Source organism: Pseudorca crassidens, chromosome 11 (genome assembly GCF_039906515.1).
Source record: "Pseudorca crassidens isolate mPseCra1 chromosome 11, mPseCra1.hap1, whole genome shotgun sequence".
NCBI lineage: Eukaryota > Metazoa > Chordata > Mammalia > Artiodactyla > Delphinidae > Pseudorca > Pseudorca crassidens.
The window spans coordinates 39,101,653-39,121,030 of NC_090306.1; the positions used below are offsets into that span (position 1 = coordinate 39,101,653).

Below are 19,378 nucleotides of genomic sequence, written 5' to 3' on the forward strand. Positions count from 1 at the left end.
AACTTCACCTCTCTGTGCCATAATTACCTCATCTGCCACGTGAAAGTATAAGACCACATGACCCTAAAGCCCTCTTTAAACTAGTATTTTAAAATATCCAGCAAATATGGAAGCAACCACATCATCTCTTTCTTCCTCATTTACACCTTGTTTATTTATTCAACAAATATTTGTGGAGCACCTAATAAAGTATATCTCAAAGATTCAAAAGTGAACAAGTTATACCTTTACCCCCATAAAACTCCATGCCTGGTGTGGAAATGAAGAGAGGAGACAGATGGACAAGAAAGCGAAAGCTGGGTAGATTAGCAGGGGTCAAATCTTGAAGGTCATGGTAGGACACGTGACCTTTATCCCGAGGGCAATGGGAGGCACTGACGTTTTTTTTCTGTCTGGGGTGATACGATCAGATTTGGGCTTTTATAGTCTGCGGAGATGGCACTGGAGAGAGATGCCTGAGAGGCCTGAATACTGTAGCTGCAGCCAGACTTGAAAGAAAGGGACCCTAGTACCGAGAACAAAAAGGACTTGACTGGATGTGCAAGGGGTGTGAGGGGATGATTCCCTGAGTACTGGTGGGAGGGAGGGAGAGGGGGAGGAAGGGGGGGGCGAGGGCAGGAAGAAGGGGTAAAACTGGGTGGATACGGCTGCCGCTCACTGAAACAGGAAATAGAAGTGAAGATCCAGGTTTTGGAAACAGAAGAGGAAGAGGACATGAGGCAGGAGACATGGAGGCGATGAGCTCAGTTTGGGGTCTCTGGATTTAAGGTTCCCAAAGAAACATTGGACATTTGCGTTTGTATCACGTGCCACAGAATGAAATAGCAGTTAGTTCTCTTTATGAATCATTGAAGATTCTCTCTCTAGAGGTTCTTAACTATTTGGAAATCATATAACACATATGAAATCTTTAAGAGCCCGGGTTCTCCCTGCAGAAGAATGTACACGTGCACAGATACTCAGGGAATTCATGGACCCCAAAGCCCATCCATAGACCTACAGGGGTCCAGGAATTCCAAGGTGAGACTCCCTGCCAGGGGGATGAGGATAAATACGGCAGCGATCGAAAAAGGAAGTAACTCAGAGTTCCTTGTCCTGACGACATCAGGGAAATGTAGAAAATGTTTTGATTGCTTTGAGTAAATTGCACTAGCAATGACAGACAGCAGATATGGCAAAAGACTGGCCTGATGCTCACCAAACCAGTTTCATCTTCCTGGACATTCAGCTCAGCTACCCTTTCTTAACCCCTTGAATCCATGTGGTTAGATCTTACCAACGGTATGTGACGGGAAGGGACACTTCTGACCTGAGGCAGTAACGCTAGGTGTGCATTTTCCGTGCTTTCTCTGTGGTCCTCTTCTCTAGCAGTTTTAGAGGTCATGTACTGGGTATGGCTTCTTCACTAAATGGCAATAGCCAGGGCCCCTAGTTTGAGGAACCCCAATCCCCCTCAACTCTCTCCTCAATACCGCATTCAACATAAACTGAGATGTGAATGAGCAATACACCTTTTATATTTACCACTGAAATTTTGGGACTTGATACAGAAGCTGAGGTTAGTTACCTTTATTAATAAAGTAAATATCAATAATAATAATAATACCCATCATATGTAAGGTCCAGAGGTTAATAAAATAATTTTATACTAACTGCTTTAGTTTTCTTTACAGTACCTATTTTTTTTTTTTTCCGGTACGCGGGCTTCTCACTGTCGTGGCCTCTCCCGTTGCGGAGCACAGGCTCCAGACGCGCAGGCTCAGTGGCCATGGCTCACAGGCCCAGCCACTCTGCGGCATGTGGGATCTTCCCGGACCGGGTCACGAACCCGTGTCCCCTGCATCGGCAGGCGAACTCCCAACCACTGCACCACCAGGGAAGCCCTACAGTACCTATTGTTACCTGACATTTATCTTCCTGTTTATAGTCCCTCTGTTCCACTACACTATAATTTCCATGCAGACAGGGCCTCAGTTTTGTTCACTGCTATATCCTGTTTCTAGATCAGTGCTCAGCATATAACAGATCCTAATTAAACATCTGTTGAATAAATGGGTGAATAAATTATTTCAAATGAGTCTCTTCTCATCTGAAAGTATTTTTTTAAAGGGCACACCTTCTATTTATAACTACATCAACAAAAATGGTGATGTTGGGAGGTGAGGAATTGGGATCTAACCTGGAGCAATAATTGGGACAGATGCCTTAAGGCAAGTGTTGGTATTACATTTTCCCAGATAGGAGGCATTCTCTCTCCTCTGTCATTAGAGTGACTTCAGAAGAAACTTTGAAAAGCAATTATATAGATAAAAACCTGGATTTGAGAGTAGAAAGACCTTAGTATTCAGCTGCTAGCTCTCTGATGTTAGAAAAATTAAATCATGATGAACCCAATATTTTTGTTTGTAAATGGATAATACCTCCAAGATAATACCTATCTTCGAGGAGATCTGTGAAGTGTAAGGTGACGTACACAGGATAAAAGACACAGAAGTTATGCACCTTGCCCAAGGCCACATAACAAGGGAAGAGTAAAACTAGATTTTAAACGTACATTTTTCTCAAAGCCCTTGGCATTTTGTGTTTGTCCTCTTACAGACTGAAAGATCAAGGATAACTACACAGAGAAAGCTAAATATTCTGTTGGGTTACTTTTAACTCCAGTTTTAAATTTTACATTGCTCAGATTAATCTTCTGCCATTCCACACTTTCACAATCTCTCCATATAATTTTTTTTTAGTGGGGAAATGATACGCAGGATTGAGCATGACCATTATTCATCCCAGATTTTCTGGGACAGCCTTTATTTCAAAATTGCACACCACTGAAATTCCCTGAAAAAGCCACTATTTCAGTATCCAGACTTCGTACCAGAAACAGCATAAAATACTGTACTCAGGAAACATAGTTACTATAGGTCTGAATGTACACCTTGTTAGTGTACCTTGATGCGTGTGTGGGTACTACTGGAGATCATGGGATAGAAACATCGTAGAACCACTGCACTGGAAGTACCTGATTTTGATTTTCTAAATCCTATGATAGTTAATTATCAGAAATCTGTATTTTTTTTATCAAGTTAACAAGCTCTATGGGTGATTCACATGCACGATGAGCTTTGGAACTCTTGATTTTGGAAATGATCTCCTTAAGAAAGAGGCCTACATATCAAAGACAGCCACTAGGCATTTTCTGTTAGAGACCTTTGTAACCAGTTAGTCACCGAAGTTTGAAAAGCACCGCTTAGAGGTACTTGTAGAAAGAAAGGATGTAGTGATCCTTTTGTGAGCATCCTTCTGTGCTCAGTGGCAGTACTTATTCAGTAAACTTTTCACTTCTCAAATGGACCAGAGCATTTTCTGTCTCACGTTCTGATCAGTGTATTTATTAAACCCGATGACTGCAGGTGGGATGGAGACAGGACATTCACTGCATCTACTGCACTGAGATTTATGGAAAGCAAGAGGAGGTGGTAACCACTAATCACTGGTGGCAGCAGCTTTCTCTTAGGGAGAATAATCAGACTTTGTGAGGTCATCTGCTGTTAGAACCCACTTAACCCAAAGAAACCAAAACTACTACTGATATGATTTTAATTAGGGGCTAATACTCAAGGCACTTTTTAAATTCTCAAGGTGTGTTTTCAATGGACAAAACATCTTACTTTCAGTCATAAGCTATATATAGACTACACATATATATATTTTTTAATATTTTTAAAAGTTTCTAGTATTAGTATCTATCAGAAAGAGTAAGTTCAGGACAGACTTGGATGAGGAATAATTAAGGGGTAGAAAACTTTAAACACTTTGTAAACAGACAACAATGAAAAAATATCAAATGGACCAGGTAAAAATTTATTAAAAATTCTCAAATGTGGAGGCAGGAAGTAGTGTGTCCCAGGAAGTGAGCTGGCCATAAGCTTGAATCCTATGCTTTAATATGGGCATATAGATTCTGGGAAAACTGAGCTCCAAATGAGTAAAGTGAATTATGAAGTCATAAAATCCTGGGTAATCCAACATATTTTTCTGAAAAAGTTCAATATACTTCTAGTTATAATAGTTGCAAAACCTCCTTAGAGTGACTTTGGGCAAACGCCCAGTGACGACGCCTCACTGAAACTTCCCACCTCCTGCCTCCTAAGCTTCTGTGTTAATAGCAAGTGCCATGCTTTGAAAGCCCACTTGAAACATTATTTTCCTCTCGGGTTCCTTTATACATGGGCGTAAAACTTCATCTTCTAGAAGATGGTATGATATTCTTACCCGTTTCACAGCTGGGCCCGGTGAAGCCTTGTGGGCAGGCACACACATTAGCGGCAATGCAAGCTCCTCCGTTCCTACAGCCATCTTTGCAAAACGCTGAAATAATTCAGATACATAATTTTAGCACTTTAGAAGGAAGTGGTTCAAGATACTCCAAACTAGCTTTTCTTTATTGCCTTTGATATAAATGCTATTATAATTTCATATTCAAATAATACTTTCCATATAGGTAAGAAACTTCAACACCATTTGTAGAATAGTACTCTTTCCAATGTTAAGTATTTCACCTGTAAAAGAAAATACTGAGCTCTCTTTTAACAAAAAACAGTAGCCTTACAAAACAGGAATCAGAAGTAGTATTGCACCTCATTGTAGCAATCCAGCTTGAAATTAAATCTAAAAAAAATGGCAGCTATCCTAGGCATCTTCTTAAGGAAGAAACCACCACCTAAAGAATAAGGTACGGAAATAAGAAATAATTGACTCCTATACGGCTCTGATCATTCTACACACTGTCCAAACTGTCAAAATACTAGAGAAGTGCCCCAACCTTCAAAAAGTTCTAAATCATTCCTGGTGATGAGTTAGCCAATAATGAGAATTTGATAAAGGAGTCTTCAAGAAGGGTCTTGAATCCCTCTGCCAAGGATAGGTCAGGATCCAGGATCAAGGGCAAAGGTACTGCATAGCCTGTTGTGTTAGAGTGGGTGTGTGAGTGAGGGGAGTTCTTCTGTGAGTAGAAAAAGAAGCCAAGCTCTGAGCCGCTGCAAGGGTGATCTTTTGAGATGCGCCGCCCTCAGAAAAGGTGAGAAAAACAAGATGGGCAGGATGGAGTACCCTCAGAAACTTCTGTTTCCACTTCCGCTTATTCTTTGACTCTGTAAGGCAAAGGCTGTTCCCTCAGCCTGGCAAGGCCTGTTGTGGATGAACTCCATCAGCCTGTTCCATGCCTGGGGCAAAAGCTTTTGCTCTAGTTTTCAGGCATGTGCTTCCTCTAATTAGTTAGGATGTACTTTCTCAGAGTGGGAAACTGTAGAAATCTGAGATTCTGCTACTGAGTTAAAGGAAGGGGCCCAAAGAGGCCATTTGGCTTCTTTGGTTCTAGGTCATAATCTGTCTTCATCCTAGGCAAAAACAATACCTAGTCACCAAGAACTTGCAAAGAGATTAGGAATTGAAGCCTCATGAAAAGAAAGGGTACACCCACCAGACCATGTGTATATCCTCCTTGGAGTAATTTGCAAGGTTGCAGCCTCTTGATAGAGAATAGGACTCAGTGATTCAGATCCTACAGCTAAACTACTTCTCTCTCAGCTTTTGATGTTCCCAGCAGAGACACACACAGGAACAGAGAGTCTTTACTCAGGCAACCTATAGTCCTAATTTCCAGAAGAAATTTATAGACGCTGGAAAGTTCTCCTTCCTTCAAAGATAAGAATTATCTGTCTGCATCTTCTCATGGCTTCAAGAATTCTTTACGCTATAAACTTTATTTTTCACATTAACAAGGAGTGAGAGTCAAATGCAAATAAGAGTGAGAAGCTGTTGGGCTCCCAGATGAAATCTTAACTCTCTGAACATCCAGATGCTTTGGGGAAGTCCTAAGGGTGCATTTATACCATCTATGGACTTGAAAGTCTAGCTTTCCTCAGGATCCATCCAGTTTCTGAGGAAATCTTTGTGGGATTTAGACTCCCACATGCGCAGGCCTTTACAATGCTCTAAACTACAGATTTCCATAGACTTTGACAGAGTAATCCTCTGGCCCCTCCCTATCTGCATCCACTGTATGACTGTAGACCAGGTCTGAAAGTCATGACCAAAGGACACGGCATTAGTAACAATTCCTTGTTATCTCCTGTCTCCCATATACATGTAACGAAGAAAATTAATTTTGGTAAACTCCAGGATAATGAACACAGTACATTTGAGGAATGGACCAGTTTTGAAGCTTAAAATGCCTGAATTAGACAAATGATAAATAAATCTATATGAGGTAATAAGGAATATGGGCTTTATCCTATGGAAGTTGGCGGAGTTTCCAGAATAGAACCTCCGTTTTCCTTTCGAAGTGGGAGGGAAGCTCATCTGATGAAGGAAAATGAGGGCATGGATAAAAGAGTGAATTAATGGGATGGTGGTGGACTACAGCCGGAATACCCGCTGATGGAAATGAAAACCTGAGAATTATTGACTGGTAATGACAAACCAGGCAAAATGGGAAATGATAACACATAGAAACCTAAAATTCCCAGTTAATTAGTATTTAGCTCAAGAGAGAGAGAGCAGAGAAGAAGAGCTCTCAGACTGACCCCACATAGATATTTCACAGTGGATCATGGTAGTGAAACATGGGTTGATAGGGCTGCCGAAAAAAATACAGCTGTAATGTTTGGACTCAAAAAGAAATATCGGAACCTGGGAGGAGACTGGGAATCTGGATGAAAAGGACAGGTCAGAGAGATTAAAGATGAAAAACTGTGGAAAGAACAGAGTGGGCAAACTGGAAGCAGAAGGACGTGGGGTTAGATAATAAAAAGCTAAAGTTTAGATTTCTAGAGTGGAGTAGTTCTGTACAAAAATGCCCAGGACGTGATTATGGCTATGATTCCACTAGGGAGGAATAGAGGTGGAAACCACTGTGGTTGAGGTCATGGAGCATCAAATCAGAGTTGTTGAACAGTTTGGCCATTTAAACACTGACGTAATCCAAGAGGAAGCCCATGAGCTACACTTCAAAGTTCTCAATGTCTGTGGGATGTACCCAGAAGGCAGGTAACAGTGATGAGAAAGGGTGGAGGGAGGGAGAGACGGATTGCATTATCCCTAATGGAAGAGGTGCCAGCACGTAAATCTTTTACCTTTGCACGTAGTTCCATTCCCGGTATAGCCTGGCTTGCAAACGCAGTTGTGTCCTCCGACAGTGTTGAAGCATAAAGCATTTTCATCACAGTTGTGCTGATTTGTGACACACTCATCATGTTCTGAAATGAGGATACGTTTTTGTTACTCAAAGACAGATTTTCAAAACGACTGTGCTTTAAATTGCACCTTCATCTTTGTTATTGTATGCTATTTCTTTCCAACACAGACATACACAAATTACCTATTAAAGAAGAGCTTGTATTTTGAAGTACTGTATACTCCTCTTGAAGTACATACACAGTGCACACATCCACAAACCTTAAACACAAAAGGACTTGGATACAAGGCCCACCAATAGTAGCAAGGAATAGAAGGAGAGGAGAGGGAAGGATGGGGATTAATTCTCAGAAGTAGATCCCAGAGCCAGCTGTTTACAGTCTCAGCGGTTAATATTTGGGGAATTATCTCATGATATAAGTCTGCTACCTAACTTTTTCCTGTAGCATGGAAAGGGTGATAGGAAAGGATGTGTAACTGTATTGCTCCATGAATCCTGACCTGCAGGATAATGGACTTGAAGCCCTGTGGAATTAGATGCAGTTAGCATCTACATCCACACTTGCAGGCATAAAGATACACGTGCAAACTGCTGGGGGAATATCTGAGTTTCTTAGTAAGTTCCCTCTTTCTGCAAAGGAAGTACCACACTTTTATTAAAAAAGACTAAAACTTGCCTTTATAATATGTGCAAATGCAAACTCTGAGATATACAATCAATATACCTCCTTTAACTGTGTGTAACTTGACACTTTCAAAAGCACTGAATCATTTGATTCTCACAGCCCCGCTGTGAGAGAGGCAGAACCAATGTCATTATCACCATTTTAAAGATGTGTCAGTGGTGGCTCAGAGTGCTTCAGTAGCCTGACCAAGTTCATGGAAATATTAGGCAACTTCAGAATGCTAGCTCAGTGTTAGCAAAAATGTAAGTGTGAGGAATAAATACAGTAAATATGAGAAAGAAAACAGATCTAACATCGAAATCAAGATGAGTAGGAAATGAAATACAAGTGAGGAAATGCATACAAGTTAGTTCAGCCATCTAAAATCCCTACAGCCTCACTACTTATTACCCAGTCTCTTACATAAATAGTATTTAGGTCTAAAATTAAATATATATTTTAATACACTTACATTGATCGAGCCATTAATTCACTATGATATAAATAATCAAAGCAAGAAGAAATATTGCTTTTTCACTTTAGAACTTTTTGCATTCCAAACAATATGTATCTATGTATATATTATTCTAGACAACATAATAGTACTGTATCTGTACTTTTGAAAAAAAAATTGCCTTTGACATACGTAGCTGAGATTAGACTAAAATCACTTAACTATAATACTAAAATAGAATGCTCTTTGTTTTATTTTTAAAAAATAAAGATTAACATTTCATGATTCTATGTCCTGTGTTACGCAAGCACAAAGTTATGATAGTTTTAGCTATAGGCCCATAATAAAATCTATAAAGATTATTCCCAATTACCTTTCAGACAGATTTCAATCACTAAGGTTTTAGAATTACACAAATAGATATTCTCCAAATTCCTGGCTGAATTGCCCCAAATTGTATAAAATTCCACCTTTATTATCTAGAATCAGAATATTTCAGAGTTTTTAATAAATTCATGCATATTGATGATAGCTTAGGAAATGGCTGGATTACACATGGGTGTCCTATTGGGGATACCCTTGGACACTATTAAATATTGGAGGGACCAGAATGGGTAGCCCACCTACTTCTGGGTTCAGCTGCCTGAAGCAAAATAAAGCCACACTGTGAAGTTTGCAGCTGTTGCCAATTTTCTTCCCACTGCAATTCAAAGTGCTGCAGTTAATCTATAAATCTCTATACAGACAGCCGTGGGGCCCTTTAAAGACAGCTGCTGATTGATTTGATGTTGTTTTCATCCCGCCTTGGTTGCCCTCTTAATTAGACGGTACTCACTGGGTAGAGGAAGGGCCTAACAAGATTCAGTTTAGCAACCAGTATAATGTTTAACAAATGTTAACTAATTACACAACCTGGAATCTGGTTTATCCTTTACTCTCGGCGGCCACTGAAATGAATAAGTGGCTTCTAAGCAACTCACGGGTGAGGACGATTTTCAGGTTTTTAAATGCACTGGCGCGCACCTGTACATATATTGTTCCCTCTGGCTGCAGCGCCTGCCCCATGGATTCTCCTGGAAAACCCTTAATACTTTTAAAGATTACACTAAAATGGCATGTCTTCTGTGAAAACACCTTTCTCTCCCCCTCCCACAGAGCTGGGGCTTCTGTCTGTTTTCCCTAGCACCAGATACAAGGCTGTTTTACTATATTTTATCCTAAGTGTCTACTTCTCCTTGGTTCTCTATTTTCATGCCCCACCCGGGAGTGTGAATTTTTGGAGAAGAATTTTATATTTTTCTTTATATTTCATTTCAACATTCAAAGAAAGTGTCTTGAATAAATGACTGAAAGAATGAGTGACCAGGGACTTCCCTGGTAGTGCAGTGGTTAAGAATCTGCCTGCCAATGCAGGGGACACAGGTTCGAGCCCTGGTCCGGGAAGATCCCACATGCCGCGGAGCAACTAAGCCCGTGCGCCACAACTACTGAGCCTGCACTCTAGAGCCTTTGAGCCACAACTACTGAGGCCCGTGTGCCTAGAGCCCGTGCTCTGCAACAAAAGAAGCCACCGCATTGAGAAGCCCATGCATTGCAACGAAGAGTGGCCCCTGCTTGCCGCAACTAGAGAAAGCCCGCACGCACCAAAGAAGACCCAACGCAGCCAAAGGACGTACTTCCTGTACCGTTATCATTCAAGTCAATCCCAATTTGTTCAGTTGGAGACTAGACACCAAATGGAAAGCTACCGAAACCTAAGCTGTTTTTTACTGATTTTACTATGGTGGTGTTTTATTTGGTTTGGGATATTTCAAATATTAATTAAGATAGCAGGACATATTCTGAAAACAGAAAGTATTAATTCTTTTATATTGTCACTTTAATTTTTTTCAAACTACTTAAAATAAAGTTGGTTATACTCACAATTATCAACTAAACTGTGATCTTAAGAAAAGCCTTTTAAAATGCCTGTACTGTAATCTCACAGAAGAACTAACTTTGACAGCCCTTTAAAAAAGAGAATGTGAATGAAGCAAGGAGCAAATATTCTATAAGGTCATCTCAATAAATAGTTAATTATTGCTGCTCCATATCGACTTTTGGTCAAATGTCAACTTCTTACTGTTTCCCTGACTGACATACCCCTAAGGACTCCACCACCGACCCACCAGTCAGCCTATCCATTTTTAATACTTCCTTCAACATTTTTAACATATAATACATAAAATTAAATAAAATAAGGAGGAAAATATTAAGACAGAATTTAAATCATTCAAACATTCCAGTGTTTGAGAAGAGCATGTCAGGATATAATTGTGAATGACTTCTAAGTTTTATTTCACATATATTGAAAAGGAGACACATCAGATCTGATGTGCAGAATATCCAATCCATAAGATCCAATGCTATCTTCATATCCTCAGATAAAATGTCACTGTTCATGTGACATGACAGTCCAAACAACAGCTGGGATTGAAACTGAATGCACCCCTTTCTTTTTCTTTTCTTTAGAAATATTAGCATATAATAATTTTAATCAAAATTTAAACACTTTTGTACCTATGAATTTTAAATTTAAATAAAATGGAAAAAAAGGAAAAAAGTTATAGAAAGAAAACATCACCCTCAACAGTTCTAAACAAAAGTAGTATGGGTGTCAATTATTACAGTACCTTATATACAGAATAGATAATGTTACAGTGAGAGCTAGCAAAGATTTGTCCTGAGTGCCATATTTTGTATGCTCTGCCTCTTTACATACTATGTAAAACTGATTTCATACCAGTGACAAGGGTCAGTATAGTAAAATTCCTCTATGAAAATAAAGTAATAATATACACATTTGAATTTATCTAAACGCAGATGTTACATACAATAATACTTCAGTTTCACTGATTAACTCTTAACCTGTTTAAGCTAATGTATCTAAAATCATTTTAAGACTCAACACCCAACAGATCATCAGTCAGAATGACATAGAGTTGGATTCAAATTGGATTTTAAAATTGGTGTTCATATTGAGCTGTTTCCAGAATGAAGGTACCATCTAGAGACAAGACAGCCATCCTAAAATTCATATAGCTTTTCTCACTATGATCTCAGCACAGACATGCAATACACATAGCACATGTTCTATTCAAGAATTTCACTATGATACAAAAGGCAAATACTACAGAAAAGAGGAGTGAAAAGCAATTTAAATATATCTACATGTCAATTACATACAATTTTCTTCAATGTCTATTGTGTTTCAGGATCTTTTCAGGATTAAAAGTATGATTACAAATAGTAGCTATCCTCACAAAGCTTATAGTTTAGTTGGGGAGATAAGACAAAAACACAAGTGCCTTTAGCGCATGGCTTCATCATGAGAAATGCTGAAGCAAGGAAGTAATCTCTGTTTTAAAAGGTCATAGAGATCAAGGGAGGGAGTCATTCTAGTTGGGCCAGGTGGGAATGCAAGACTGACTTCATGGAGAGCAGAGCATTTGGCATGGATATTCTTTATGCATGTGTGGGCAAGAGGCGGGTTCCAAGCTGAAACAGCATTTACATACTTTGCTTCTTTTGTTTTTAGAATCTTGAGTCTCTTACAAATTTGACTGAACCTGAATGACTTGTAATAATCCCAGTTCTATTTCAGTGCTTGCATACCACATACTTTGTAATATACACTATCTCATTTAATCCTCATATTAATTAGGAAACATTATTTTTCAGAAAATTAAACTTGGCTTATAGAAGCTAAGCATCTCGCCTGAGATCACACAGCTTGGTAGGTGGTAGAGCTGTGAATCACAACATCTGACTCCAAAAGCTAGGTTATTGATTGCTATGCAATAGGGCCTCCTGACATTTTATGCGTAGGTTTTCCCTGATCTATTTTTTTAACCTAGTGTTCTTTTCTGTAATTATCCAGAGGTTTTGAATGTTTACACATTACAAGTCTTCTAATGTTTCACAATTAGGAAGTTATCATCTCTTTATTGTATTTTCTAGTATCTTTTAACCTTATAGGAGCCTTATTAAAAATTATAGAACTCCTAGGGCAAAGCACTGAGGTAATTTCTGTTCATACTAAAATCCACATTTTCACACAGTTGAGAGACGTTTTCAAAAGAAAAGGAAGATATCAATATGGTCAAGTACAAACGCCTAAAAAACAAAGTAACCAGATCACAGAACTTGGACTCCAGCACTAATTCCCCCAGCTTAAAAATCTCTGGAAACTCAACCGTAATGTAGTTTGGCAACCAGATAACTCCAATGTCCAAGAGTCCTCTCCTCTGATACCAGTGGTCAGGCCCTAGTAACACTGTCCACTGCTTCTCGAGAATTCTGTTTTATATCCCCCAGCAATATACTAGATCCTTGGGTTGACACTTTTACACAGCAAATTCCACTCTTCTGGTAACAGAATGTAATATAGCTTCATAGCTGGCCCAATACCCTCAGAGAATCTTTCTTTTCCTCTGATAGATTTCTCCAGTCACAAGAATTATATTGTCTATGCTGCATCTTCTACTTTCCTTTCCAAATCTAGAAATGTTGGGAAAACAGCAGCTATCACAACATACAGGGGTAAGTTCCACAAAGAAAACTGTTTCACTTTCCCTGACCCAAGTGTTTCCTGGAATATAAATTTACAGTGAGCAAATTCTCTCTTAGAATGTAGCAGGATATGGCTCTAAACCTAGTGACAATCTACCTCAGGTCTTAACCTGGGAACAAGCTCCCTCAGGCTTAAGACTGAGTAAGTCTTGGAGCAAGGAAGCCAATGGAAGTGTAATAATCCTAGTTTATTGATAACACCATCAAACTGGATGCTTAGATGGGTGGTTTATCTCAAAAGTGAAGAGGTGCTTGGTTATTTTCCTCTTATATTTCCAGAGACCAGATTGCTTGCCTTAACATATCAATGAGGTTTGCAGCAGTTCATCCATGAGTTTCACTCACATGTGTCCCCACCAAAGTCAGTGTGTAGTTATGTGTACTGGCCTGTGAAGAGCTTCAGAACAAGACAGCCCATGGGTCTGCAAATGAGACCTCTTAATTTACTCTGAAAAGAATGATGACAATGGTGAGTCCCCGGATAATATACGCCATCTCTATTTCTCAAATGAAACAACTCTTTGGACTTAACCACAGTTCCTTAGTACATTCACAAGATAATTATTCTATGGCAGGTCTTTTCAAAGTGAGTACAAACTGAAAATAAAGAATGTTCTCTATTACAACTCAACGATTACTAGATAGTTTGGGGGTTTATTGGAAAGGACTGGAATTCCTTCCTTCCTTCTTACCCCTCCTTCCTGGTCTGGTATGTGAAGAACAATATTGTGCTCACTGCCACCAGCAAGACACATTCCTGAAATCAAAACATTTGTCCTCATGATTACTGCTTCGTAAGGATGATCGTTACAATTCATTAGCTTAAAATATCCTCCATCAGCTGTTCTGTACTAGGGCCCTAAGTATGAAGACAAAGTAGAACTATGAGAAAATTATGTACTATTTTAATAAGCAATAGCAGGGAGGCAGTGTGATACATACGCTTTCCAGACAGGCTTTGAGATGCTATTTTATCCTAAGTTCTCAGTGGCCGTGTGAAAGTTAGCTGATCTTTCTAAGTTCAAAATGAAAAAATTAAGACCTATGTTAGGGAACTGTTACAAAGAATAAACTTCAATGATGAATGTAAGCACCCTGGCAAATCATAGACACTCAACAACTATTAGTTACTTTCTCATCTTATTATCTACTTCAGTGGGAAAATTCATTTTGTCGTTATTAGCCAGACGATGTCCTCTATTTCAATTTGCAAAACCTAAATGTCTCACAGAATTTGCTCTCTTCATAATCTTCTCTGAAATCAAATACATTTTGGACATTTTTCTGGTTTCCAAAACTTCACTGAAATAACTTTCAATGGTTATATTAAGGAAAAAGAAACCTCTATCATGCTTACCCAAAGCTGTTCATTTTGTTTCTTATGGTTACCTTATTTACTCACTTTACATTACAGAGAAAAATCTATTTAGTACAATGTCATTTTAACAGAAATCTACTTTTACTTTTAACACTATTCAAGTAACTATAAGAAATTATACTTTAAACTTGCTCAATGTCTACAACAGCAGCAAACCCACTAAAACTCATTTTTAACACCCAAGCATTTCTTGTTCACTACTCAAGTTTCCTGTTCATTGACCACACCAATTCAATACTGACTCCTTGTTATTCTTCAGTTTGTTCAGCAACTCGGAATTTGTTCAGATTTCCTTCCTCCGACATGCTTGGTTTATTTTCTTCTAGTCTTTCCACTGTATGTTCAGCCTCCTTGCCTAATCCCTATTTGATCAAGAATCTTAACAACCAAAGCACACTCAAATTTCCTCTCTACCCTTACAGTAATTTCACAAAGTAATTCAAATTCTATTTTTATGGCAAAATCTTGCTTTGTCCTATTTGGTCTTTCAGGAAATAAGCTTTGTCTGAACACATTGTAGGGCAACAAAATACTTTTAACCATCAGTCAGATAGTTTTCATTTGTTCTTTCAACACACATTTATGAAACTTCTGCTGTGTGACTCTAGTGCTCCGGAAGAGGCAAAGATGCATCAAAACGGGATTTGTGACCTCAGGAAACTTTTGAACTATTACAGGATGGGTGATGTGAATAGATAACAACTGTGACATACTGCAGCCATTGTTTAGTGCTGTAAGAGAGAAAATACTAGTAATAATGACAATAGCTAATTTTTAAGTGCTTACTACATGCTATAAAGAACTGCACTAAGTGTTTTATATGCATTACCCCCTTCAGCCTTCACAGAAACCTTTTTAGGTCAGTACTATTATTACTCTTATTTTACAAATAGGAATAGAGAGCTTTCCCAGAGCAAGGACGCATCTTGCCCAAGATCACACAGCTAGGAAGTGACAAGGCCAAGAGCCTTCAATGTTTGAAAAAACTACAACCTATAAACAAAGATTTCAAAAGGCTTAAAGAGGAAGAGATGAAGATCGACTGAGTGGTATTCCCATAATCCTGGGAAAGTGTCCTATAACAAATAGGCCAAAAAAGTGAGTCTTAAAAGACAGGAAGGGTTTTAACAGGAAAAGGGTAAAGATGGGAACGAGTATTCCATATGGAGAGAGCATGCGTGCAAAAGACAAAAGCATGGGGTATGGTAGGGCTATTCAGCGTTTGAGCTGGCATAGGTGATGACTGACAGGGAACAGTAAGGAACAGTGTGAACAGGTCAGGAATACAGCGTGATTTTATCTGGTGGGCAACAAATAGCCACTTGCCCCTGTACAATAAAAGGTGGAATGATAAAATTAAAGTTGATTTTTAGGGAAATTAACTGTAATATGCAGATGAGGAGAGGCTAACTTTCCTTGACAAAGTAGGAGTCCCGTGTTAGCAAGCCAGCCTCCCTCTCTCTACTTAATCCTTCTTTCTTCCTTTTATTCTTCTCCTTTTGAATCAGAGTTAGATTATTACTGAGAGTTGAGAAAAGAGTCTGTGCAACACTGAGAGGCGAAACAAAGGGATAAGGAAGAGGAAGGGGAGGAGGAGGGCAAGTGGAAATGGAAGAAAGCAAAAAGACGGAAACTGAGCGCTTATTATCCGCCCAGCACTGTGTTGGGTAATGCACCTGCACAGCATAAGGAAGCACTACAAGGACACAGGAAGAAGAGCTGAGAAGCTATCCCCCCAGATCATAAGATTCAAATCCCTTTAAGGCAGCAATCATGTCTTGCTCATTTTATACAGCCCAGTTCCTATGTTTTGTGGAATGAAACTGTGTTGAAAAGAAAGCCACTGGGGTAATATTAAGTAAATTATTGTTTCACTTATAAAATGATTCTAAGGTGGCATGAAAGCTTTCTTACTCTCTGCCCAAGAGTAGTTTACCTACTGGAAGAAGTTGTGCTGTTACTAGAAAAGAATAATTTTATATTTTCAATTAGTTAAAATTTATTTCTAATTGTTTGCTACATGCAAAGTTCTGTGAAAACAAGAGGTAGTAATAAGCCAGTGTTAAAAAAAAAAAAAAAAAGAAAGTCTGCAATAGAATGGACCACAGTGATGGAGAAAGACGGACAGATTTAAACACAGAACTAATGCACCCCACAGTGAATCTATTTTTGAGTCAAAAGAAAGAAAGGTATTAAAAATAGCTCAGGTTTCGAATGTGGGTGACTGGGAAGATGGTGGTGACTTGAATAGAAATAAGAGGGCTTCTTTAGGGATTCCGTTATTCTTGTTTTAGTTTGGTTTGATTTGGTTTTTATGGAAAAGAAGAAAATAGAATTGAGAAGTTAAAATATAAAAGCAAAGATCATATTAGGAAATTGAATTTACTCTACTGACGGTGACAAGAAACCAAGCAAAAATTCCCCACCCCACATCTGTCAGATAACCACCTAGATGCTAAAGCCTTGGGTCTAATTCGTCAATCGCCCCCAACATCCAACAAAATGACTGGCACAAAATTGATCTACAGTGACTGTTTGTTAATGAGTGAATCAATCACCATAAAGTACGTCTCTAACATGTAAAACATTCAGAGATCTGCTAATGCAAACTGTTCAAGGTATGTATCCTGTAGTGACAAGTCTGTACATCCCCTGCTTTCTCTTCCATTCCCCTCAGCAGCTTTGCTGCTTTCTTAAAATGCCTGCCCCATTCACATTCCCTCACTCTTGGCACATAACCTCCCAACAGCTTCACAGAAAACCACCAGGTCATCAGGAAAGAACATCCTCAGGTTTCCCACCCACAGCTGAATCTGTAGCTACGTGTACCAATAAGCCTTCCTTCCTCCCAAACCAGGAATCTGGGAGTCACCACAGACCTCTCTGCACTTCCTCCCACTCACTGCATCCAGGGACCAATTCATCCGGATTCTACTTCCTTGGCAATTCTCATCCCCATCCCCCATCTCCATACCCACTGCTCTGCAGTTGCCCATATTTGGGCACGAGATATCTCCTTTGGATTACTGCGCTAGTCTCATTATGACAACGCTGCCCCCAGTTTTGTACGTTTCCAAAGCATTACCAGAATGACTTTTCAAATAAAAACTGATATTGTCTATCTCTCCCCCATTCTCTTCTTCTCAATTTTTCTAGTGACATCCCATTGTTTTAACTACCCATCAAGGCACTCGTTAAGACTTTCATTATGACATTTTGCTCTTACCATACTGCATCATTTATAACTCCCCCATGGCAGCTACTTAGTAATGATGACATTAATTGATATTCTACTAAAGGCCAAGGATCATACCAGAATCCCTGTATATTTCACACATGCATCCTTGCTTTTTGCCCCAAAGGTCCTTCCCCACTTTCTTTGTCTACCTCTCCTACTCACCTCCCACTCAGATCAAATAATGATTCTTTCTTCAGAAAACCTTCCTTAAAACTCCATCAGTCTAATTTAGCTGAGCCCCTTAGGACCCATGGAGCCTTGTGCTTAACTCCATCACAGCATTTAAAAGCCACAATAGTAGTATTAAGAGTAAGGACTTTGGAGTCAGCGTACCTCAGTTCAGATCTCAGCTCTGCCTTTTGCTAGCTGTCAAATCTTACCTTAATTACTATTTTTTTAACATCTTTATTAGGGTAGAATTGCTTTACAATGTTGTGTTTGTTTCTGCTTTATAACAAAGTGAATCCGCTACACATATACAATTATCCCCGTATCTCCTCCCTTTTGCATCTCCCTCCTACCCTCCTTATCCCATCCCTCTAGGTGGTCACAAAATACCGAGCTGATCTCTCTGTCTGATTCCTACTAGCTATTTTACATTCGGTAGTGTATATAAGTCCATGCCACTCTCTCACTTCATCCCAGCTTACCCTTCCCCCTCCCCGTGTCCTCAAGTCCATTCTCTACGTCTGCATCTTTATTCCTGTCCTGCCTCTAGGTTCTTCAGAACCTTTTTTTTGGTCTTTTAGATTCCATATATATGTGTTAGCATATGGTATTTGTATTTCTCTTTCTGACTTACTTCACTCTGTATGACAGACTCTAGGTCAATCCACCTCACTACAAATACCTCAATTACGTTTCTTTTTATGGCTGAGTAATATTCCACTGTATATATGTGCCACATCTTCTTTATCCATTTATCTGTTGATGGACACTTAGGTTGCTTCCATGTCCTGACTATTGTAAATAGTGCTGCAATGAACATTGTGATACATGAGTCTTTTTGAATTATGGTTTTCTCAGGGTATATGCTCAGTAGTGGGATTGCTCGGTCGTATGGTAGTTCTATTTTTAGTTTTTTACGGAACCTCCATACTGTTCTCCACAGTGGCTGTATTAATTTACATTCCCACCAACAGTGCAAGAGGGTTGCCTTTTCTCCACACCCTCTCCAGCATTTATTGTTTCTAGATTTTCCAATGATGGCCATTCTGACCAGTGTGAGGTGATACCTCATTGTAGTTTTGATTTGCATTTCTCTAATGATTAGTGATGTTGAGTATCCTTTCCTGTGTTTGTTGGTAATATGTATATCTTCTTTAGATAAATGTCTATTTAGGTCTCCTGCCTATTTTTGGATTGAGTTGTTTGTTTTTTAGATATTGAGCTCCATGAGTTGCTTGTAATTTTGGAGATTAATCCTTTGTCACCTGCTTCATTTACAAATATTTTCTCCCATTCTGAGGGTTGTATTTTCGTCTTGTTTATGGTTTCCTTTGCTGTGCAAAAGCTTTTACGTTTCATTAGGTCCCATTCGTTTATTTTTATTTCCATTTCTCTAGGTGGTGGGTCAAAAAGGATCTTGCTGTGATTTATGTCATAGAGTGTTCTGCCTATGTTTTCCTCTAAGAGTTTGATAGTTTCTGGTCTGAAATTTAGGTCTTTAATCCATTTTGAGTTTATTTTTGTGTATGCTGTTAGGGAGTGTTCTAATTTCATTCTTTAACATGTAGCTGTCCAGTTCTCCCAGCACCACTTATTGAAGAGGCTGTGTTTTCTCCATTGTATATTCTTGCCTCCTTTATGGAAAATAAAGTGACCATATGTGCATGGGTTTA

At 39.0% G+C, this 19,378-nt stretch overlaps 1 protein-coding gene across 2 annotated transcripts in view; it reads right to left on the minus strand.

The window, feature by feature from the left end:
• The window catches only part of NELL2 (neural EGFL like 2), a 377,275-nt gene that overhangs the window by 115,248 nt on the left and 242,649 nt on the right, over nt 1-19,378 (minus strand). For both annotated transcript variants that reach the window (XM_067696278.1, XM_067696277.1), the window contains exons 15-16: nt 7,131-7,253; nt 4,270-4,365 (exon numbers count right to left, since the gene is read on the minus strand). In XM_067696278.1, coding sequence (XP_067552379.1) covers nt 4,270-4,365; nt 7,131-7,253 — 219 coding nt within the window. The remainder of the gene's footprint in view (nt 1-4,269; nt 4,366-7,130; nt 7,254-19,378) is intronic.